Source organism: Mobula birostris, chromosome 19 (genome assembly GCF_030028105.1).
Source record: "Mobula birostris isolate sMobBir1 chromosome 19, sMobBir1.hap1, whole genome shotgun sequence".
Classification (NCBI taxonomy): domain Eukaryota; kingdom Metazoa; phylum Chordata; class Chondrichthyes; order Myliobatiformes; family Myliobatidae; genus Mobula; species Mobula birostris.
The window spans coordinates 53,520,975-53,543,607 of NC_092388.1; the positions used below are offsets into that span (position 1 = coordinate 53,520,975).

The following is a 22,633-nucleotide window of genomic DNA, read 5'->3' on the forward strand; positions in this document are numbered from 1 at the left end:
CTCTTAGTACTCCCTCCAATAACTTACCTACTACTGACGTTAAACTCACCGGCCTATAATTTCCCGGATTACTTTTCGATCCTTTTTTAAACAACGGAACAACATGAGCCACTCGCCAATCCTCTGGCACTTCACCCGTAGACAGCGACATTTTAAATATTTCTGCCAGGGCCCCCGCAATTTCAACACTAGTCTCCTTCAAGGTCTGAGGAAACACTCTGTCAGGTCCCAGGGATTTATCCACTTTAATTTTCCTCAAGACAGCAAGCACCTCCTCCCTTTCAATCTGTACAGTTTCCATGGTCTCACTACTTGATTCCCTCAAATCCATAGATTTCATGCCAGCTTCCTTAGTAAATACAGACGCAAAAAACCTATTTAAGATCTCCCCCATTTCCTTTGGTTCCGCACAAAGCCGACCACTCTGATCTTCAAGAGGACCAATTTTATCCCTTACAATCCTTTTGCTCTTAATATACTTGTAAAAGCTCTTTGGATTATCGTTCACTTTGACTGCCAAGGCAACCTCATGTCGTCTTTTTGCCCTCCTGATTTCTTTCTTAAGTATTTTCTTGCACTTCTTATACTCCTCAAGCACCTGATTTACCCTGTTTCCTATACATTTCATACAACTCCTTCTTTATCAGAGTTGCAATATCCCTTGAGAACCAAGGTTCCTTATTCCTATTCAATTTGCCTTTAATCCTGACAGGAACATACAAACTCTGCACTCTCAAAATTTCCCCTTTGAAGGCTTCCCACCTACCAGTCACATCTTTGCCAGAGAACAACCTGTCCCAATCCACGCTTTTTAGATCCTTTCTCATTTTTTCAAATTTGGCCTTCTTCCAGTTCAGAACCTCAACCCTAGGACCAGATCTATCCTTGTCCATGATCAAATTGAAACTAATGGTGTTATGATCACTGGAACCAAAGTGCTCCCCTACACAGACTTCTGTCACTTGCCCTAATTCGTTTCCTAACATCTGTCTGAATCACCCACGGGAGCACTGGAGTGAACCTCCAACTGACTGACTCACGAGGCAATAGTGCTGTCTTTGATTTCAGTCTCACATTTTGCTTGTACTGGCACTCAACAGCAAGCAAAAACTCTGTTTTAACACTTGTGGTACATGTTCAGTAAACACCATCTGTTGTTTAGACCTGAAAAAAAACTTTGTTATTTTGAATGATGGATAACTGCAACAAGTATTATTGATGATTATTGCAAAAGAATGGACATTGATTTGAGCAATATTACTACAAGATGTGTCATCACACAGTATCATATCTTTTTTAACCTCATTTTTAGGTGCATCCAGAAGTAAAATAAAGCATGCTGCAGATTTAATTGCACTAATGCAAATTCCAGATTGAAATGCATTCTTTTGCTGGATTCTGAGAGACATCTTCACCTGGATGCCTTTTAAATGCTTTCCCAATAAAGGGTTTCATGTTGGCTCTTCTCCCTCCAACTTTGTTGTCCCAAGTAGCTTGGGTACATAAAAGCTTTTTGTGCCCTTCATTATTCTACTAGTCCTCCCTCATGTCTTAGGCACAACCACATCACCTCTCCATCCTTACAGCTAACCACTCAAAATAATTAATGGCTTGAATTAGTCTACATATATAAACTTACTAGTGCAAAGTGTCTCATCAGTAATCAAGAAACAAAAGTCTGCAGATAGTGAAAATCTGAAGTGAAAACAAAAAAATCTACTCAACAGGTCAGACAGCATCTGTCGTGAGAGAAGTGACGTCACCATTTAATGCTGATGGTCTTTCATCACTTGTGCTTGTGCATGGCTTCAGTTTCAAATTTTCATGAGTATCAAACCTCTGTTTCACTGGTTACGAGGATGTCTGGAATGGAAGTGGAACTAGCAGAATGTCCTCTTCTAAAGTTGAATTTAAGATTTATTGTGAGCAGCAAGATGGAGAGATGTTCTCCCACTGTACTTACTACCTCTTTGGGCTGGGAGAGCCCTGACGTGGGGTGAAGGTTAAGGTAATCTCCACAATTCCTATGTAACTATTTAACGAAGAGAGCAAATTCAATAGATGTAAATTATCAGCAAGATTTGATAAACAATACTTTGATTTGAAAGAGATGGGAGATATTAGTTGACATGTCAGCATCTGAGAGGGATCCTGATGTTTTTTCCAGTTATGATCCTGAGGTAGTTCCAAGCTTCATGAGGGATCACCAAAACTAAGAGTATAACAATCCATTCTGATCAAAATTTCAAATGCAGTAAAAAAATTCTCCTACACATGGAATTACCAACAATAATGACACAAAAAAAAAAGACACCCAGATCCCTTGTTCCTGTTACCCGCTCAAGAAATTCAGCACTCAATCAAATCAGTGTGCTAGGGGCTTGAACCAACATTTATCTACTTTGGGCAGTGAACCACAGCTGAGGCCCTATGTGGTCAGTTTATCTGTGATTGAAGTTAGAAACATAGAAAACCTACAGCACAATATAGGCCCTTCGACCCACAAAGCTGTGCCGAACATGTCCTTACTTTAGAAATTACCTAGGATTACCCATAGCCCTCCATTTTTCTAAGCTCCATTTACCTGTCCAGGAATCTCTTAAAAGACCCTACCTTTTCCGCCTCCACCACCGCTGCCAGCAGCCCATTCCACGCACTCACCACTCTCTGCATAAAATACTCACCCCTGACATCTCCTCTGTACCTACTTCCAAGCACCTTAAAACTGTACCCCCTCCTGCTAGCCATTTCAGCCCTAGGAAAAAGCCTCTGACTATCCACATGATCAATGCCTCTCATCATCTTATACACCTCTATCAGGTCACCTCTCATCCTCCGTCGCTCCAAGGAAAAAAGGCCAAGTTCACTCAACCTATTTCTCATAAAGCATGCTCCCCAATCCAGGCAACGCCTTGTAAATCTCTTCTGCACCCTTTCCATGGTTTCCACATCCTTCCTGTAGTGAGGCGACCAGACCTGAGCACAGTACTCCAAGTGTGGTTTTACCAGGGTCCTATATAGCTGCAACATTACCTCTCAATCCCACAATTGATGAAGGCCAATGCACCGTATGCTTTCTAAACCACTTAGCTCTCCACTTTTGACCTACACCAATTGTAACAGGCATGGATATCATGTACAGAACAAGATAAAGGATTAACTCGGGTAGCTGAGAGCTAATTAACACATCAACTCTTCTATCTGTGACAACAAAGCAACCATGTGGAAAAGTTAAGAGATAATACTCTGAAACATGGTAAATATGACTCCCTTTCAAATCCAATCTGTGGAAAATAGTCAAATAGATTAACACAAATTTGGTGAACTCGTTGCCTGGCACCATCAGCTTCAATGTAGCAGCACAGCCTGTGGCTGATTAAGGGAAAGGATGTTCCAAGCTCAAGACTCAATTGATCCCTGCCCTCCAGGTTCTGAGGGCTGGGTTACCTACAGCAGACACCTCAAGGCTCTGGAGGAATACCACTGCTTCTGCAAAATCCTCACAATTCAATGGAAGGAGAATTAAAGCGTGTCATTGTCCTCCCCCAGTATTGGGACCCCAAATTAATCCACTGTAACATGAAAAGGACCAAGAATAATAATGTACTCTCAACAAAAATGCAAAATGAACTCTTGTATTTTGAAAACAGATTTACAGTGTATGGTAACCTGAGATGATTCATAGAAGAGTTGCCACAGATGATATAAGATGTTTAGACTTTAAGGCGCATCATGTTGTCAGAGTAGCCTGGCAAGTAAGCAGAGTGTACTTTCTAAATGATACATACTGCACTCACTGCCTGCTGATACCATGGTGCGCAAGTTCAGTGGTTGGCATTTCAGTTAATTCTCAGTAACTGAATTTAGGGCAGTGAGAGCTACCGGCATTGCCTTCATCCGTAAGACCATAAGACATAGGAGCAGAATTAGGCCAGCTGGCCAATCAAGTCTGCTCTGCTATTCAATCATGGCTGATCCTTTTTTTAAATCTCCTCAACCCCAGTTCCCGGCCTTCTCCCCGTAATCTTTGATGCCATGTCCAATCAAGAACCTATCAATCTCTGCCTTAAGTACACCCAACAACCTGGCCTCCACAGCCACGTGGCAACAAATTCCACAAATTCACCACCCTTTGCCTAAAGAAATTTCTCCCCATTTTGAAAGGGCACCCCGCTATCCTGAGGCGATGCCCTCTTGTCCAAGACTCTCCCACCATGGGAAACATCCTTTCCACATCTACTCTGTCTAACCCTTTCAACATTCAAAAGGTTTCAATGAGATCCCCCCCCTCATCCTCCTGAACTCCAGCAAGTATGGACCCAGAGCCATCAAAGTTCCTCGCATGATAACCCTTTCATTCCTGGAATCATCCTTGTGAAACTCCTCTGGACCCTCTCCAATGCCAGCACATCTTTTATAAGATGAGGGGCCCAAAACTGTTCACAATACTCAAGGTGGGGCTTCACCAGTGCCTTATAAAGCCTCAGCATCACATCCTTGCTCTTGTATCCTAGACCCCTTGAAATGAATGCTAACATGGCATTTGCAAGCACAGAGAAGAACTCAGCACATTCTTGATGCAGGTCCTGCAGATGGTGGGAAGGTCATGGGGTGTCATGAGGTGAAACCCTCCACTTTGGGAAGCTCAGCCTCTGACCTGCTCTTGGAGCAATGCTATTTATATGGCTGCAGCAGCTGAGTTTCTCGCTAATGGTGATACCCGGGATATTAATGGTGGGGGTTCTATGATGGTAATGCCACTGAATGTCAAAATGGTGGAAGACCCTCTCTTGTTGCTGGTAGTTATTGTCTGGCAGTTTGGTGGCATGAATGCTACATTTATAGATGTAACTTCGATAGATGTGTTGTGGAGAGTGGCTGCATCGCGGCTTGGTATGGAAACAGCGATGCCTCTCAATGGAAATTCCTTAAAAAGGAAGTGGATTTGGCCTAGTACATCATGGGCAAAGCCCTCCTAATGAGTGAGCACATCTACATGAAACGTTGTCGTAGGAAAGCAGCATCCATCACCAGTGATCACCAGCACCCAGACCATCATCTTTCTTCGCTGCTGCCATCAGGCAGAAGGTACAAGAGCCTCAGGACATACACCATCAGGTTCAAGAACAGTTACTGCTCCACACCTGTCAGGCGTCTGAACAGAAGGAGATAACTACACTCACTTGCCCATCCATTGAGAAATTACCACAACCAATAATCTCACTTTAGGGGCTCTTTACCTTCTTATCTCATGTTCTCATTATTTTTTGCTGTTTATTTACATTTGTATTGGCACAAATTGTTGTCTTCTGCATTCTGGTTGATCTTTCATTGATCCTGTTGTAGTTACTGTTCTATAGATTTACTGAGTATGCCCACAGGAAAATGTATCTCAGGGTTGTATGTGGTGACATATATGTACTTTAATAATAAAATTTACTTTGAACTTTGATCCTGTTTCTCAGTGTCCGAACATTAACCAGACCTGGTTGCAAGTAGGCATAGGATGCTTCACTTGTTGTTTTGTCACATCTGCAGATTACTAAGGCTTGGTTTGAAGGACAGTTGAGGCCAGAAGAAACAAAGGTATGAATCATTCTCTTTATTGGTACAAATATATACATGAAGAAATTCCACCTACACTGGAACTAACATACAGTGAGCAATATACGTCACTGGAAGGAAAAATGATAAAATTATTTTCAGATGTAAAAGTGGGGAAATCATCAGCTAGCCTAATGATTAAAATAAAATCATAATTCCTTGTTCCATCAGACCATTACATGAAACTGCTATAAGTTACACCCCCATATACTCTCGCTCATTGTGCTTATGAGAATGTTTATGACAACTTATTTAATAAACTGGAATGGCGTATCTGTACATCAAGGACAAAAGATGCCCTGCTGTAGGATTATAAACCCTTATCCAAGCTCCCCTTTTTATTTATAATAAATTATACAAATCTATTTTATTAATGTGCTCAATTAGTAGCATTAGTCTTCTCACTTGCATACAGGATTACATCTCTTGTGCGCATTCGTCACACACAAGCACACGGGGCATATCCATTAACTTTCTGAATACTTTTCAGAAGCTAGCCCCACAAAGTTTCCAGTTCCAATGCATGTTTTCCAATGTTCTCGTGTTCTTCAGAGCTGTTATACAAAATTCCAGTGTAAGAGAAATTATTGGCATCTAACCATTGTCAGAATTGGGAAGCAGTGAAAGGAGATTAATGGATGAGATTGGGTTGATGGCAGAGCATTATAAGCATGCAGTAAATTAATGCAATAGATTATTTTAAAGAATCAAGTAATTTAAAAAAATGTAAGCCAAGAATCCCAATAGTTTTCCAGTTAAAAAAAAAAGTATCTGATGTTTGGCTGGTGAATGAAACATCTCAGGTTCATTGTTACACCCTGATCACCTGTTTCACTGTGTGCTCTTGTGCTGTGCAACCTCTATTCCCCAAAGCTTTTATACAAATATGTAGTCTTTGTCGCCCTCCTCTCCAGAATCACTGGATCTGCTGCCGCTCTTCCCCTCCGTCTTCGAGTGCTGCCGCTCTCTCTTTGTCGTCTTCTCCTTCGCTCGAAACTCTTGATCGTCAGCAGATCGATCTGGCTTGCTTTCTTCTGACTGAGGGCTTTGCTTGGAGCTGGTCTCTGTCATAGAACTTTGACGTACTGGTAATTTTTAATAACAAGGGAGTAAAGATTATTTAATGCAACGTAAAAATAGAAAAAATAAAATACGTTGGTACATGGTGGCAGAGACAAGACTTGCGTCGGACCTGTGCCTTGTACTCACGTCTCCTGGAATACCCATGGTCATGGCTGCTGTTTGTCCATGAGGATGGGCAGTCTGTGAGAGACGAGCTGACCTCAATAAGGTCCTGTCTCTAGACCACCGTGTTGGACAACTGACAGCTCATGGCATCAGGGTACTTTTAATAACCATCATTGCAGAAACCACTGGTATATTTTTAACTCAATAAAGCTAAACTGCTAGGGAAGAAGTTATGATTTTTTTTAAAAAAAGCAATAAATCTTATAATTTCACTAAAACATTAAAATGACATCATTCTCTAATAAAGATTGCTGACTCCATTCAAATGAACGGATCTGTGCTCTTTGCACCAACCATGGCCAACATTAAGCTCAACGACCAGATATAAAGTGCATTCTGATCCTCAGTTCTGGTCAATCGGCAACCACTGGTGAACTCTGTGTAGAAATAAGCAACAGTGCACCCAGCCTAACGCAAGACAATGCCTAGAACATGTTTTTTTAAGGCAGGCATCATTATACAGCTAAGCCCAGAAGCAATTAATTTTTAATACAATGGTCATATTAAGTGAAACAAATATTTAAACATCTCTATACTCTAAATTTCAAAAGCTATAAGTAAAAGTCATTCCCAAAATAGGTCCACATGAACAACATGGTGGGATAGCAGGGAGAGCTACTGTCTCACAACTCCAGCAACCTGGGTTTGATCTGGTCTCTGTGGAGTTTGCAGGTCTTCCCTGCAATTACGTGGGTTTCTCCTAGGACAAGAGCCACCACCCATTTTTATGCCATGGACCAACACCATTAAGGAAGGGATCTGTGGATCCCGGGTATGGAATCTCTGCTCTAGGGATACAATTTGTTCTTACATACCAAAGGCAAAATGGTTGGTATGTTAATTTGCCCCTAGTGTGTAAGTGAAGAGCCCAGGGGAATTGATGGGAATGTGAAGGGCATTAGAGTAGGATTAGGCGCTCGAAGGTCTGTGCCAAAATGGTGGGCCAAAATGCATCTTTCCATACTGTGCAACTCCATGCTAAATTTAGTTAGCTTTAACTTCAATTAAAAACACAATTTTCAGTGGTTAGCTTTCTAACTACTGATACGCTATAACCACGCACTGTAGTTCCAACCACTAAATAAAAAGATCAAAAAATAACAATTAACAGAAAGCCACAGATTTATCCCAAAATAAAGGTACAAGAAATACCCGATGGGAGTAATCTTTGTGCATATAAAATAAAAAGTACCTAGAGAAATTGCATCCTCTTAAAAAGTGATACCATTTCCTGAATCACTGTTCACATATAATCTGTTGTTCTGTGTGGATACTTGTTTTAGTATTTAGCATAACTTAAACTCCTATACCATTCACGTAACCATGTGAGGAATTAGCAGGAAGCTAAGCAGCAGAGACAATATGCTGTATGATTACATCTCCCAAATGAATATTAATGGAAATAAAACATACTTAAACACTCTCTGCTGGAACCATCAACTTAGTTATCAGCAGAGGCTGGTACTTGGTGGTCATTCCATTCAATTAGATTATGATTCATCTGAAGCCACAAGCTTTTTGTCCATCTCCGTTCCATACTTCTTGATTAAGAAAACCATTGGTTTGAACAGCTCTTCCAATGAACCACCATAAGAAGTGCTCATATTAGTGTACTAAGGTGCATTAATCTTTATTTTTCTACTTTTCAGTTCATGGGATTTTAATTTTTGTTAAAAATATTTATTTGTATTGGTTTTTACCATCCATGGTCAGCATGATCAGCAAGATATCACTGAAACGTTCCCCCACCACCCAGGCCGTGCTCTCTTCTCGGTGCTGCCATCAGGAAGATGGTACAGGAACCTCAGGACTCACACCACCATGTTCAAGAACAGTTATTACCCCTCAACCACCACAGGCTCTTGAACCAAAGGGGATAACTTCACTTGGCCCATCACTGAACTGTTCCCACAACCTATGCGCTCACTTTGAAGGACTCTTCATCTCAGGTTCCTGATACTCAGTGCTTGCTTGTTTGTTTGTTTGTTTATTTATTTATTCTTTCTTTTTGTATTTACGCACTGGTGGAACGCCCATGTTGCTGGGGTTTTTCATTGATTCTATTGTGATTATTATTCTACGGATTTATTGAGTATGCCTGCAAGACAATGAATCTCAGAGATGTATATGGTGACATATCTGTACTTGGATAATAAATTTACTTTGAAGACAAAGGAAACCAAAAGGCTAACAGTGATGATCCAGAATCAAGAAGTTAAGTCTTAGTGTGGTCACTCAGGTATTTATCTATTGAAGAAAGAAAAGGAAAATAGTTGTGTAGTAATTATGATGGACTGTCAAAACAAAACAAAATCTGAAGGCTTTCCAATATAAATGCAAGAGATTCTGCAGATGCTGGAAATCTTGAGCAACACACACTCAGCAAGTCAATCAGCATCTGTGGAGGAGGATAAACATGTCAATATTTTGGGCCGAAACACTTCATCAGAATTAAAAAGGAAGGAGGCAGAAGCCAAGTTAAGAAGGTGGGGGGAAAGGAAAGAATACAAGCTGGAAGGTGATAGATTCGACCAGGTAAGTGGGAAGGTGGGTGGGAGAGGGAGGATGGACTAAGTATCTGGATTAAGTAGATGGAAGAGGTAAAGGGCTGAAGAAGTAACCTAATGTTGGAAATCAGTGGACCATAGTAGAGAGGAAAAGAGGAGGAAACCAGAGGGAGATGATGGGTGAGGAGAAGCAAATAGCTGAGAAGGTAACTGGAAGGAGGAATGGAAAAAGAGCGAAAAAGGGATTGGGAATAATTATAAGAGCAGTATGAGGCAAAGGCCCTTTGAGTCTGCTCTGCCACTCCCCTGCCTTCTCCCTGTAACTTCTGACATCCTGACTAACCAAGAACCTATCAACCTCTGCTTTAAATATACTCAATGACTTGGCCTCCACAGCAGTCCATGTCAATGGGTTCCACAGGTTCACTACTCTCTCTGTTCTCAATGGATGTCCCTCTATTCCGAGACAGTGCCCTCTGGTCCTAGATTCCTCCCTAAAGGAAACATACTCTCCACATCCACTCTACCTAGCCCTTTCAGTATTCTATGGGTTTCAATGGGATTCCTCCTCACTCTTCTAATCTCCAACAATTACAGGCCCAGAGCCATCATTCTTGTGAACCTCTTCTGGGCACATTCCGATGCCCGCCTATCCTTTCTTAGATAAGGGATACTAATATTGCATTTACCTTCCTTACCACTGACTCAACTTGCAAGTTCCCCTTTAGAGAATCCTACACGAGGGCTCCAAAGTCCTTTTGCACCTCTGATTTTTGAATTTTCTCCAATTTAGAAAACAGTCTACTTATGCCATTATTCCTTCTACCAAAGTGCATGACCATACACTTCTCTGCACTATATTCCATCTGCCACTTCTTTGCCCATTCTCCCAATCTGTCAAAGTCCTTCTGCAGACTGTCTGCTTCTTCAACACCACCTGCCCCTGCCCCTCCACTCATCTTTACATCATCCACAAACTTGGCCACAATGCCATCAATTCCTTCATCCAAACCATCAACATAGTGTAAAAAAAAAGTTGTGGACCCAGACCCAACAACAGTCAGCCAATCTTCTAACCATGCTAGTACCTTTTCTTTAATACCAGGGGTTCTTATCTTGTTAAACAGCGTCATGTGCAGCATCTTCTCAAAGTCCTTCTGGAAATTCAAGTACACAACATCCACTGGTTCTCCTTTGTCTATCCTGCTTGTTATTTTCTTAAAGAATTCCAACTGATTTGTCAAACAAGATTTCTCCTTAAGGAACCATGCTAACTTTGGCCTGTTTTAACATTTGACTCCAAGTACCATGAAACCTCAACCTTAATAATGGACTTCAATATCTTCCCAACCACTGAAGCCAGGCTAACTGGCCTGTAAGTTCTTTCTTCTGCCTGTCACTCTTCTTAAAGAGTGGAGTGACATTTGCAATTTTCCATTTCTCTAGAACCATTCCAGAATCTACAGATTCTTGAAAGATCATTACTAATGCCTCCACAATCTCTTCAGCTACATCCTTCAGAACTCTGGAGTGCAGTCCATTTGATCAAAGGTGATTTATCTATCTTCAGACCTTTCAGCTTCCCAAGCACCTTCTCCTTAGTAATAGCAACTACACTCACTTCTGCACCCTCCCCCGCACCCCCCGCCGACGCTCTTGCATTTCTGGCATGTGGCTGGTGTCTTCCACAGTGAAGAGATGCATAATGCCATTTCTGCCATTTCTTCATACCCCATTACTACCTCTCTAGAGTCATTTAGCTAGTCAGCTCCATCTTGGGTAATAGCCTACAAAGTACCCAGGGCATCTTTAGGGAGTGGTGTCTCAGAAAGACAGCATCCATTATTAAGGACCTCCAGCACCCAGGGGATGCCCTTTTCTTATTGTTACCATCAGGTAGGAGACACAGAAGCCTGGAGGCATACATTCAGCGATCCAGGAACAGTTTCTTCCCCTCTGCCATCCAATTCCTAAATGGACATTGAATCTTTGGACACTACCTCACTTTTTAAAAAAAATATACAGTATTTCTGTTTTCGTTTTAAAAAATCTATTTAATATACGTAATTGATTTACTTGTTTATTTATTAATTTAACTTGTTTATTTATAAATTATTGTTTTTCTCTCTGCTAGATTGAGCTGCTGCTGCTAAGTTAACAGATTTCTTGTCACATGCCGGTGATAATAAACCTGATTCTGATTCATTTTCAAGCTGTCCGATATCCACTCTCGCCTCTTTTTTACTCTTTATATATTTGAAATATCTTTTGATATCCTCTTTTATATTACTGGTTGGCTTACCTTCATATTTCATCTTTTCTCTCCATGTGGCTTTTTAGTTGTCTCCTGCTGGTTTTTAAAAACTTCCCAATCTTCTAACTTCCCACTAATGTTTGCTATATTAAGGAGCCCTCTCTTTTGCTTTTATGCTGTTTCTGACTTCCCTTGTCAGCCATGGTTGGGTTGCCTCATCCTCCCTTTAGAATACTTCTTCATCTTTGGAATGCATCTATCCTGTGCCTTCCGAAATGCGCCAGAAACTCCAGCCACTGCTGTTATCGCTGCTAGAGTCCCCTTCCAATCAACTTCCAATGAGCTCCTCTCTCTGTGGGGTGGGGGGGGGAATTGGATCAGCTGGGTTTATCACTGGAGCACAGGAAGCTGAGGGATGAGACAGGTTTATAAAACTTGTAGGAGATCTGAGCCTTTTCCCAGGTTTCGGGGTGGTGGGGGGGAAGGGAATTTAAAACTAGAGGGCATTGATTTAGAGTGAAAAGGAAGGAATTTAAATAAGATCTGAGGAGCAGGTTTCTCACGCAGAGGATAGTGATTACATGGGAAGAGCTGCCACGAAGTAGTAGGCGCAGATATAATTTCAATGTTCAAAAGGCATTCGGGTAGTTAATTGAATAGGAAAAGAGTAGAGTGATACAGGCCTCATATGGGCAAAAACAACAGGCCTTGCAGTTGATGTGACGAGTTGGCCAAAGGACCCACTTCTGTGCTGTTCAACTTTTATAATTCTGTGACTATCCCTTCCATAAACTCATCAACCACTGCCAAAATAATGAGTATTTCTGTCAGTCAGAAACATCCAAAAATATTAAAATCTATTACATTAAAAAAAACTTACAACATATAAATTCACAAACTCTTACCTTTGTCCCTTGCACATATGAAATGAATAGCTGAACTCAACTTGGGACAGGATACTCCCCACTCTACCTTCTTTAACTCTGTGATCCCACACTAAACTCACTGATGTGCTCAACATCAAGAGCACAGAGGCATGTAGCTGACCACAACCAAGGCCTGGAAACTTTGAAGCCACACATACTTCCTATGGCTTCACGTATTTATGTGGTGACATTTCCTTGCAAGTTCAGTACCTTAAAATTAAGGTGGGTTAACAGAGATTGGGTACTGATTATTTGAAGATGGAGCAGGTTTGGCTGGCTGCCATTGTTGGTGGGAGATGTAAATTAGCAAATGTGATTCAAATCCACCAACTCATCTTCATAATCTAATCAGAACTGGAAGTAACAGGATGAGCAGATTAACAAGGCCAATGTTGTCCACAACTACAAAAAGACTGGCTAATACTTGTTGCAACTGTACACGTTAATTTATGAGTCCATATTTGGGAGCATGAAGAGCAGTTCTAGTCATCCACCTACAGGAAGGGTGATATTAAGCTGAAAAGGGTGCAGAAAAGATTCACAAAGTCGTTACTGCAACCTGGCACCTCCAGCTGCAAAGAGAAGCTTCTACTATTTTCCCTGGAATGATGGAGGCTGACAGGTGACTTAATAGAGGTTTCTGAAATCATGAGGGGCATAGATAAGATGAATAGCACAGTATTTATCTCAGTGCAGGAGAGCTTAAAACTAGATGGCATATGTTCGGGGGGGGGAGGCTAAAGATTTATAAAGAAGATGTGTGGCATTTTTTTCATTTACACAGAGAATGGTATGGAATGAGCAGTCAAATGTTGCTACAGAAGTGGGTGTTAACTATAAATTTTCAAAACACCATGGGGGGGGTGGTCGATGTTTTTCTTTGAATCACGGATTTTCATTGTTTTATGGCTGTCTGTGGGGAAGTCTAATCTCCAGGTTGTATTGTGCAAACATACTTCAATACTAAGTACACTTTGACCTTAGCATCTCCAAAACATGATTGTGTGCAAGTCCACTGGAATCTTCACTGAACTGAGTTTAAATGGGGCCTTCAATCTCTTTTCATTCACAGAAAAAAAAAGGCTTCTGGAATATAGGTAGGAGATTGAAGGCTAAAGCAAATGGTAAAGGAGAAAGAGGAGATTTAAGCAGTATGCTTTCAAATGGCTCTACTTCCAGACCAGTGAGATATCCTGAAATTAGTTCATCACTGAGCCTGAGTTATGGCATTTAGGAAATACAGCACACAGTATTTGTTCGTAAGTGATCATAAGGAAAATGAATGAAATAACACACAAATGATGGCACAGAACCTCAGCAGCAAAGCTTGCTAGACACAATACTTGAATGAAGTTTAAAAGTCAAATAAAAACTTAACAAAATTATCACCACCACCTTATAAGGGCTAACATCAAAGCAAAGCTTTCAAAGCTTCAACATCCCTATCCCTGACCTTCCAGAAGCTTAGTTTTAATTTAAGACGTCAGCTTCATAATTTATATAATCACTTGAAATGTTGTTTTTTTTAAAGTATGCAAATTTTATTGATATTCACCAGAAGCCAATTGCAATTAATTTCACATTGCGTAATTTTGAGCAAATAAAATCAATGTGATACAGGGAATGAGATATTAAAGGTTTCATCCACAAGATATGAATATGATCTGCCTCCAAACATGAAAATGGCACCAACAAATTAGAACAGACATACACCTGTCCTGTTGTATTGCTTTTGTACATTATAAGTCAAATCTAGCAGCCTGAATTTCTCAAAAACATATTGTGCAACTGACTAGCAAGGTTTTGATTTTGCAAAATTAGCTAAATTTTGAGTAAAATCCAAAATACATGTACAAACTCAATAGCTCTGGTAGGTGTATAATCTTAATTTTTTTTAAAAAAGAACTTTGGTAGCTTTAAAGTCAGAGGTGAGCATATCCTCATCTTCTCCAGTTTTGATTTTTGCATCCATTTAACTTGGATCTGTCATGCAAAAATGCTGTTATACCATAATTCAGTAATACAATTGTCAATGATAACTGATTCTCTAATTTGTGCTCCAAATATACAGTTTTAAAGTTGCTCGTTATATGCCGCTTGGGGGGAAAGAAGGTTAGTTATTTGTTGGTGCCAGCTTCATCATCATCACTATTCCAGGAAGGCAAAAGTTCTGACCAGTCATTGGCTGTGATTTCTCGTGCTCAATCTCGCTTGCATCATTCACCGCGCCAGTAGATGATTGCCTCAGTATTCTTTTGACACGTGCTCCATTTTTTGCCATTTCAGAATCATTTTCTGTGTCAGTTCTATTATCAAGTCCAAATAGGTCTACCAGGGAAAAATGGTAGTTTTTAATTTTTACTTCATAAACACAATCAGTTGGAGCAGCATAAACTATACTTGAAGGAGAAATATGCTGACCTTTAGCTCTTACGTACAAAAATAACTTTTCCATTTTAGAATGTAAAGACAATCTTCCTGTTTTGAACACAAATAAAACTGCACAAAATAGGATCTTGTATTTAGTAATTTTATAAGAAACTGTTCATTTTTCTTTATGGTTTACTTTCTATAAATGTGATAAAGCTTTCCTGTCTCAAAGGACCCATACCGCAAAACCTCTGGACATCAGTGGTCAATGTTGAGGGAAAAAACCTCACTTCTCTCGTGACTTAAATATTCTTGCAATGATGAAGGTAGATTTGTGTAGTTGACAAAAATTTGAGCTATTTTGAAATTTAAATGTATAGAAATTTGCTTGATGCTCATTAGCGTCACTTGAATTCCTAGTGGACTGCAATATGTTTCGCTTTTGCAAAGTTACATTTGTTTTAGCTTATGGAGACAAACAAATGGGAAAACAAATGAAATACACATTTTGCAATAATACAAACCATTTGTAATGTGAAATGCATACAAGATGGTTTACACACTGTGGCAGCTTGTGCAATTGCAATAACAAAAGAAATGCATTATTGATATATAATTGAGCATGCTTTACAGGGAAATTATATTTTACATTACAGTTAATCCTCTAATACATTATCTTTTACAAATGTTATTGCCATTGAATGCCACCAGATTGTAATGCTTTCACTGAATGCATCCAGGAACATTACCAGTCCCCAATCAGACAAAAGAAATTTGCTCATCACTGATAGGTTACAGCTATAAATTTTCATTCAACTTTTCTCTCAGAATATCTGGTTTCTTTTGGGATACTGATAAGGAAGTGGATGATACAGTTAAAGAATTAACTGTCTGCTGTATTGTTCAGTAAATCTTCCAATTAGTCTAATCAGCCCTTCCTCCCCCACAACGCTCTCCCCATCTCTCTTGTCTGCCATTAAACAGCGTCAGCCTACCTTCATGTGAAGATGAACAGCTGTTGGGCCCACTGAAAGGGGGGCTGCTCTGCCCATCCTTATCTGATGGTACTCGCTTTAGAACAGGTGGGACCAGAGCAGTTTTGGGGGAAGAGAGACCAGATGGTGATTCTGGGGTTTCCTCTATAACAAGGAATAACAAAGGTATCATTCTTGTCAAAGTCATTCATTCTTTCTCCAAACAATACGAGCAGTTGCTTGAGATAAATTAGTGCTTTGCATCCAGTGATCCAATAGAACATTTTTCAACAAGTTCTTTGTTAGATGTACAAAGGGGATTATGAGCTAATTTTCCTTCCAATAAATATCACCAATCTAATTAGAATTTCTTACAAAATATATATCCTACTCTCAATAAAATGGAGCTAATTATACTATTTAATGAAAAAATGTTTAATATTAGAAATGATGGACTAACAGTGCATATTTCTGCAGAGATTTATAAAATAAGTAGGTATTAATGATTTATGTAATATTTTACAAGCTGCCTCCAAATAAAGAGGGAGAATCATCAAATTCACTTTTGAATAAAGACCTGTTCCATTGTGTTTTAAATTTGAGAAGGAAGGTCTTAAACTTAAATGAAGACACCTACAGAATTGAGAAGAGGTTATATCCAAAATGAGGGTCTTAAATCAAAACAAAATGATTTACAGAAGTAGGAAGGGTATACAAAGACATTTAATTAAAAGATGACAATCAATCATCTGTAAAGTAGTAAGTTGAAATTCATAGCATCTATACACATACCCCTGAAGGCAAATAATCCCCATAATAATATACAATTTACATTGAGGATACCACTGGGTTACAAAAGACTTGGAACACTGTGACGAGCAATAAACCTGAAGATTTGGAGAAGTTCAGAACAGGATGAACAAGATGTTGATAGAGAAAGAAAAAATGAGAGCAAACTACAAGGGATAAGAGATTAATAAAGCCCTTAAATTCAAGTAAACGAAAGAACGCATCAATAATAAAACAACATTTCTTAAAGGCAAAACTGGAGGAGCCTATAATGGAGAATAACAAAGGATGAGACACTGGAAAAACACTTTACGCTCATTTTCACAATAGCAGATCCTTTGTACGAGGATCAAAGTATTAACATGCTGATACTTTAGATATTGAAATGGTGTGTTAACCTTTATTGCAAGTAGGGTGGACTGAAGGGGTACAGAAGTATTGCTGAAATTACACAGGCTTTGCTGGTGTCACATGCAAGGTGAAGTGTACAGCTGGATAGGAAGAATGCACTTCCCTTACGGAGGCTACAAGAATAGTGTATGGGTTGATTTCCATGATAAGACGATTGCTCTCTGAAAATATACAATGGGCTGAAAGTCCTGAGTTGATCCCAGTGCGACAACGTCATTCAACCTTATGTGCCCATCACTGAACTGTTCCCACAACCTATTGACTCACTTTCCAGGTCCCTTCATCTCATGTTCTTGATGTTTATTGCTTAATTATTTATTATTATTTCTTTTTTTGATTTTTTTGTCTTATGCACATTGGTTGCTTGTCTGTCCTGTTGGTCTTTCATTGATACTGTTATGGTTTCTGGATTCACTGAGTATGCTCGCAAGAAACCATATCTTATGGTTGTATCTGTTGACATACATGTACCTTGATAACAAACTAAATTTGAACTTTGAGTTTAGTAAAATGAAAGGTGATTGAACTGAAACTTTAAAACCTTGACAGAGAAAAATGTTGAAAGCCTGTTTCTATTCCCAGCTATAAAACAGTGGGGGGGGGGGGGGGGGGGGCGTACAGTGGAGCTGCCTCATAAATCCAGGATTCAATCCTGTGTTCCAGTGTTATCTGTGTGGAGTTTGCACGTCCTTCCCATGACAGCAGGGTTTTCTCTAGGACTCCTTCTACATCCCAGAGATATGTGGACTGTCAGATTAATTGGCCTCTGCAAATTTCCTCCAGTGCCTAATGTATAGGATGAAAGGCAGAATATTGGGGAGGAGCTGATAGGAATGTGGGGCAACAAAATGGTTTGGGGTAAGATTAGTAGAAAGATGGGTGCTTGAAGGTCAGCATGGACCTCTTACCCTGAAGACTTGTTTCCATGTTGTATCTCTGACTCTACGGTCTAGACCTAGGACTTTAAACAACAGGATAAGGGCTGACTATTCACAGCTAAGACAAGGACAACAATTGTGGCTCTTTGAAATTCCTTAATTCAGAGGGGTGAGGAAGCTCAGGCAAAAAGACACTCAAGGCAGATTCTTGAGCATTTCATTAATTGAGGGACACTGGCTGACCTTTGCATTTATCACTGGAAGCAAGAATCTGATCCTTATTATCTAACTTCTCAACCCCACTAAATATTTTTTCAGTTCTTTTTCTTTGTGGTCTATTCTACCAGGCCTAATCCATTTTTAAAAAGCTTCAAGTACTTTGACCTACAAGGGACCATTTCTTTAACGACCGAGTTTGTGAAATAGTCTTCGCTGACCCTCAACAGCTGAGTTAACGAATGAATGATAGGTAACTACACTTACCTGTGCTCCAGCTGGGTCTTGGCTTTTGAGGAATACTAGGACGCCCCATATTGCCTGGCTTGAGAATCTGAGGTGGTGTTTTTGGACTGGTAGGTGTGGTGGAAGAACTTCTGGGTTTCACTGCGTCTGTCTTTGGTTCAGGTTTTGTAAGTTTCTCTGGTGAAGTTAAGCTGGGATCTCCCTTTTGGATTTGCTGACCCTTGGCTAGAATAACAAAGAGACAATGTAAAAGCACGAGGAAATGTAAAGAAACAGTAAAGCTGCACGTTACCTCATACGTAAAATGCATGTTCTGTCAAGAACACCAACATTTGAGAGGGACAATGTGCAAAATATTTTTCATGAATTAGAATATAGAACATAGAACAGTGCAACACAATACAGGCCCTTTAGCCCACGATGTTGTACAGACTTTTTAACCTACTCCAAAGTCAACCTAACCCTTTACTGCTACATAGTCCTCCATATTCCTATCATTCATGTGCCTATCTACAAGTCTCTGAAATGACCCTAATGTATCTGCTTCTACAACCACCCCAGCAAAGCATTCTTCAACTCACTTACCCCTGACATCTCCCCTATACTTACCCCCTATCACCTTAAAATTATGTCCCCTGTTATTAGCCATTTCTGCTCTGGGAAAAAGGAGCTGGCTGTCCACCCTAACAATGCTTCTTCTCATCTTGTACAACTCTCTCGTCACCTTTTTTTCTCCTTCACCCCAAAGAGAAAAAGCTCTTGCTTGCTCCACATTTCCCCATAAGACATGCTCTCTAATCCTGGCAGCATCCTGAAAAACCTCCAGTGCATTCTCTGTAAAGCTTTGACATCTTTCCTATATTGAGGTGACCAGAACTGAACACAATACACCAAATAAGGCTGCGATTGCATTAGCTGGGAGTTAAATGTGAGTCCCCTAGTCGTGGCAGGCAAGAACTCTACAGCTAAATCACTGATGTTGATTAGCCACTGATTAGTAATTCACTTTTTATCTGAGGCAGACAATATATCTTGACTTATACTAGAAACAAACAACGTTGTCCACTGTTTAAAGTCTTCAATAAGATGGTAAGGTGCTTCATGTTTCTAGGAATTTACCAATAGCCACATTGATGCCACAGTCAAGAAAGCTCACCAGTGCCTCTGCTTCCTGAAGAAAACAGCCAACATAATTAAAGACTCCACCCACTCTGGACATTTTCTCCCTTCCCCTCCCACAGACAGAAAAAAGCCTCACAGTGGGTACCACCAGGCTCGAGGACAGCTTCCATCCCACTGCAGAAAGGAGGATGTTGCATTCTAGTTCTCCAAACTAACGGACTCTTGACCTCAAAATCTACCTCATTACGACTTTGTGCATCAAAGTTTTAGAATGTAATCAGAAAACTGCTGCCAAACAGGTACATTCAGTACAGTTACTGTACTGGCTACAACAAAGGAGGCCTTTTATCATAAACATGAGAAAATCTGCAGATGCTGGAAATCCAAAGCAACACACACAAAATGCTGGAGGAACTCACCAGGTCAGGCAGCATCTATGGAATTGGATGAACAGTTAGTTGACCTTTCTCCAGTCTTGATGAAGGGTCTTGGCCTGAAACATCAACTTTTACTCTTGTCCATAGAGGCTGCCTGGCCTGCTGAGTTTCTCCGCATTTTGTGTGTTGCTGAAACCTTTCATTATTTAAAAAATACGACTAATTTGTTTTGTAGATATCTACATCTAAGTCGCACATTAGTACTCCAAAATATAGAGCTGTACACAATTTTTTCTAATATTTATTAAAAACTATTGAAAAAGTGGCAATGAGCTGTCTTCTTGAACCAATAGTTCCTTGAGATGGGGTATACGTTAGAGAGGGAGTTCCAGGAAGTTATTTCACCAGCAATGGTGAAGGAATACCAATGTATTTCCTAGTCAGGATGGGGTGTGTTTTCACACTTCCGCTGCCCTGGTCTTTCTAGCAGGTAGGGGCTGTGAGTTTGCAAGTTCTGTCTAATAATAACAAAATACCAGGCAGCAACTATAACAGGCATCTGTCCAGTTGTGAGGTTTCCAGCCTCGACATTTTTTTAAACATTAAGGAGTAACGATACAGTATTTAAATATTTACGGATTTTTTCTTCAGTTAAAGAAAATCCATTTCAGACCCACACACTATAAAATGTGCCCTAACCAGTGGATGTGGCAAAGCTTTGTGACATGAGAAAACATTATTCCTGGGATGTGAGTTCTGCTGGCAAATACAACATTCATTATCCATCCCTTGAGAAGATGGTGAAAGCAGAAAGCCCAGGAATCTAGGCAATGAATCCAATCAACTCAGACTGCTGTGTAGGGAACTCTTTCTGAATCCTCCGCACCTTCTGGATTTCAGTGTTAAAGTGTAAATGTGCCAACAGAGAGTAGCTCTCAGAATTTCTGTCCAATATTACTAGTGTTCTTGCCACTATGACATAGCAAAGTTCATTTATTCTCTTTGTAGTCTATGCTAATATTCTTCCACTGCAGATGGTCTATTGACATAATGGAATTCAACAATTAAATGAAGTAAACTATATGAAAGCAGAAGGCATGGTTTTGGATAGTTTCTTCCTTGTACCTAACCTGAGTAAAACAAGGAATGTCATCAGCTTCTACTACAGTACTTTGAAGAGAAATTAGTATTAAAATTATCTCAGAAAACAAACAAAATTTTCACATAAAATTAAACAATCAACCATTTTCTGACTTTCTCTAATGCAAGTTAGGAACCTTATCATACTAAGGCAATATTTTGTGGTTTATGTAAGCTTTTTGCTGGCACTTCTGTGCACATAATGCACCAGTGCTCATGAGTGACATCAATTGTCAATCTTTAGCATTCCCCAAGAGAAAGTGGTTCACAACTTGCCAGCTACAAAACAGCACATACCACTCGCTGGGAACAAGCTTTTCACAAATGTGTTTAAGTTTTCTAGGAAGTAGCTAAGTAAGGTCAGGGACAAAACTGTGAGAGCATTGAGAAAGCTGGCCATTTCTCCTATCATTATCACTGTGTCACTGACATTTTAGTTTTGCTGGATATTCTACAGAAACAGTTATATTAACAAAAAGTATGGGATAATCAGCACTTAGTGCAAAACCACTGGCCCGAATGTGAATTGTGCCACCATCTCAACACATGCTACCTGACCTTCCTTGCCACTGAAAACTTGACTTGTATCTTTCTCGTTTCCGGTTCTAATGAAGGACTGCAGACCCGAGTTGCAGACTGTTTCTCATTCCATGGTACTGCCTGATCTGCTGAGATTTTCCATTTTTTTTCTCTTTTTGTTTTAAATTTCCACCACCTGCAGTCTTTTTGATTCTCATTTTCATTTCAGAGCTCCAGCATCTGCAGTATTTTGCTCTCAAGGCTGGCAGGTGAGTGCACACTGAGGAAGAAGAGGGAAGGAACTAATATCTCCATAATGTATTCGCCAAGGGGATAGCAGTCATACCTCCATCTCTCTGAAGTGCATTGTATCTGGAGTCCAAGAAGTTTTATAGTCAATTGTGACAGAGATCTGCAACTTTCTATAGGGAGATCTTCAGACATCAATGAGCGCATGTGTACCTGGACCACTGTCAATCTGAACATTTTAGTCCCCAAATTTTTCAAGATGATCTCTATTTTTCTGCACTGTAAAAGGCATGTTAGCTTAAAGGTATGACATGGAAGGAAGCCATTTTGACCCATTTGGTCCATGCTGGCTAACACAGCAATCCCATTCCCCACTGGTTTTCTCTTGCGATTCTCCCACCCCTCTAACCACTAATGTCAGTCAGGGTTAGCCAACTAGTCTACGAACCCACACATCTTTGGGTTGTAGGTGGAAGCTAAGCACTTAAAACAAACTGATGCAACCACTGTGGAATCTCAGAATCAGATTCGGGTTTAATTTCACTGGCATGTGTCATGAAACTTGTGGCAGCAGTACTTGATAATATAGAAAAAATAAGTCAATTACAGCAAGTGTGTATATATAAAAAAGTGCAAAAACAGAAATAATATATAAAAAAAGGTAGTGTTCATGGGTTCAATGTCCATTTAGGAATCGGATGGCAGAGGGGAAGAAACTGTTCCTGAATCGCTGAGTGTGTGCCTTCAGGCTTCTGTACCTTCTTCCTGATGGTAACAATAAGAGGGCATGCCCTGGGTGATGG

At 40.1% G+C, this 22,633-nt stretch overlaps 1 protein-coding gene across 4 annotated transcripts in view; it reads right to left on the minus strand.

Moving 5' to 3' along the window:
- Window positions 1–5,593: 5,593 nt before the first annotated feature.
- The window catches only part of LOC140212608 (F-actin-uncapping protein LRRC16A-like), a 345,618-nt gene continuing 328,578 nt past the window's right edge, over window positions 5,594–22,633 (minus strand). For 2 of the 4 annotated variants that reach the window (XM_072283613.1, XM_072283614.1), the window contains 4 exons: window positions 18,445–18,648; window positions 15,905–16,048; window positions 14,715–14,867; window positions 5,594–6,689 (listed from right to left, as the gene is read on the minus strand). In XM_072283613.1, the coding sequence (XP_072139714.1) occupies window positions 6,481–6,689; window positions 14,715–14,867; window positions 15,905–16,048; window positions 18,445–18,648 (710 nt within the window). In that variant the 3' untranslated portion in view covers window positions 5,594–6,480. The remainder of the gene's footprint in view (window positions 6,690–14,714; window positions 14,868–15,904; window positions 16,049–18,444; window positions 18,649–22,633) is intronic. The other 2 variants (XM_072283615.1, XM_072283616.1) reach the window with 2 other exon arrangements.